This window comes from Engraulis encrasicolus, chromosome 22 (assembly GCF_034702125.1).
Source record: "Engraulis encrasicolus isolate BLACKSEA-1 chromosome 22, IST_EnEncr_1.0, whole genome shotgun sequence".
Lineage (NCBI taxonomy): Eukaryota > Metazoa > Chordata > Actinopteri > Clupeiformes > Engraulidae > Engraulis > Engraulis encrasicolus.
In genome coordinates, this window is record NC_085878.1 from 4,763,259 (window position 1) to 4,765,758 (window position 2,500).

The 2,500-nt window shown below is 43.2% G+C and overlaps 1 protein-coding gene across 1 annotated transcript in view; it reads left to right on the forward strand.

Moving 5' to 3' along the window:
- tshz3b (teashirt zinc finger homeobox 3b) overlaps positions 1–2,500 on the forward strand; it is a 65,901-nt gene that overhangs the window by 1,061 nt on the left and 62,340 nt on the right. Inside the window, exon 2 of the mRNA XM_063188791.1 lies at positions 144–511. Within this exon, the coding sequence (XP_063044861.1) occupies positions 472–511 (40 nt within the window). The 5' untranslated portion in view covers positions 144–471. The remainder of the gene's footprint in view (positions 1–143; positions 512–2,500) is intronic.

A 2,500-nucleotide genomic window follows, 5' to 3' on the forward strand; every position in this document is an offset into this window, starting at 1 on the left:
AGGGAAGCAAGATATAGCCTGTGTGTGCCCACATGACAGGAGCTAGCTAACCATCCGACGTGTAAGGAGTTAATGTGACAGTGCTTGATGTTTGCCCCTGTTTGCAGACTTTGAGTGACGCGATCATTTCGTTTTCCTTTAAGCTTGCCTGTTGCAGCTTCCAACACGGAGTGAGAATCGCATTGAGGCTGAAGCATTTTTCTCCCGCTGTACTGCTCGTCTGCTCGCTGTGATATCCAAGTGGAGCGGGGAGCAAGAGAGAAAGAAAACGTGTCTCTTCTTCATCTTCAGAGCTACCCTTTTTTCTCCCCCGTCTGATTTTTTGTTTGAAAAGTGCCGATCTATGTCAGCCTTCTGAAAGCGCCCCAGGTACCGTGTAGGGAAGCGCCGCTATCAAAGAAGAGCGGACCAGCTCGGAATCTCTGGGGCTCGAGACGAACTCCTCGGCATATTCCCCTCCTTTAAACAAGCATGCCGCGGAGGAAACAGCAAGCGCCCAGGCGCGCGTCAGGTACGGTCATTCAGCTTTTCCTATTTTTCACCTCTTGTTTTTCTGTAATTGAACGCTGTTTTCATAGTCTGCCCTATGTTGTGGCGAATGTTGATCCCGTGTGTGTGTGTGTGTGTGTGTGTGTGTGTGTACATTCTGTGCTCTGAGAGAACAGTTCCAATGTCTGTTCAGTCGAACCGGATAGTTATTATGTTGCTGAAAAGTTTTTTTCATTCTCCCTTTTATTAATCGGTGGTTGATCGACCTTTTTGAAAATGTACTATTGCCAAAGTATCACATTTCTTTAATAGTATTCAGTGACTGAATATATATTTTTTAAGTTTCGCAGGAGTAGAGGTTTTGATGCCCAATTGTGCATTGCTTTGTCAACATTTTTACTGGAAAGGGAGATAGCCTTCTTTGGTATCAGAAGGATAGCCCAGCTAGCCAGTCTACCAATGTTTCAAAGTCAACTTGTGCTTTGATACTTCTTTTACTCACCCACCCCTTTCCCTCGTAGGGCGCAGATATTGACTCCATGAATTAGAGATCTATAAAGAAGCGTAGGAAAAAAGGCTCGGTGTCAGCTGACTGTCATGGTTCCCTTTGATGCTCGCCTTCGCTGTTTTGGGGCTTTGTGCGAAAACATTTGATCACAAAAAAATCAACTCTCGCCTACTTTTTCGAGGGTGAATTGCTGTTTCTGGGAAAGACTCAAAGATTATTTCGCAGCAGGCTCAGGGGAGTACGTGAACTGGAAGAGGCTTTAATGGACAATTGCCATCTTTGATTTGACGGCTGATTGATTGCCTGTCATCTGGCTTGTCTTTGATCTATTCATTCCCGATAAACATCAATAAATCACTCCCCATGGCAACGCCAGCCCCCGTGACGTCATGTCTGGTCTGACAACTACCCATTAAAACATCTTTAATTGCCCCTTTTGTACTTTTTCACTTTGCTTGAGCTAAGGTCCGTGTTTATGTGGCTGGAAACCTTAGAATGACGAACACACATCATAGCTGCCTTGATTGCAGGATTAAACATTTCTTTTGGTTAGTCAGGTAATATAGGCCTATATTGAGTGTAGTTTCCTGAAAGGATTTTATATGTATTTTTTATTTTATTTGTATATTTTATTTAGAATAGGACATCGGCCTATAGGCCTATATATAACCACCGGTTATTTTGTTTCTGGAATTTTGGTGAGTGTGTGTGTGTGTGTGTGTGTGTGTGTGTGTGTGTGTGTGTGTGTGTGTGTGTGTGTGTGTGTGTGTGTGTCCGTGCACGCGTGCGAGTAGACATGCAAGCTTACACGTAGATGTACACACACACAGATATACACACACATACACACACACGCTCAATTACTCACGGACACTGACTCTTTCTCACACACACACACACACACACACACACACACACACACACACACACACACACACACACACACACACACACACACACAAACACACACGCTCTTATTACTTGTCTGTGTAAGTGCATGGGTTCCACAAGTAGCCTAGCCGTGATCTTGGTAACCTATAAGTGAAAATATTTTTGAACGTGTGTAGATTTTATGCCATAAACTCAAACTGCAATTCCTTAAACGTTAAGTCGAAGCCAGATTTGCGGTGTTGTGAATTATACATTCAACCTATTTTATTATAATTTTGGCCTGCGTATTGCAAATTATACATGGAGTTGCGTGGTGTTTTATGAAGCATCCAAATCAAGGTATTGATGACTACGTTTCTGTAATAACATCTTAGCAACGTTCAAACTTGAATTGACGTGAAATATCTGGACGTCTATGCCTTACAGTCAGAGCACATAGAGTATGACTGTAAGACTCAAAATGTTACTGTTACAATCATAATTGCTGACCACATGCACTCTCTCTGTCTGTCTCTGTCTCTGTATCTGTCTCTCTCTCTCTCTCTCTCTCTCTCTCTCTCTCTCTCTCTCTCTCTCTCTCTCACACACACACACACACACACACACACACAC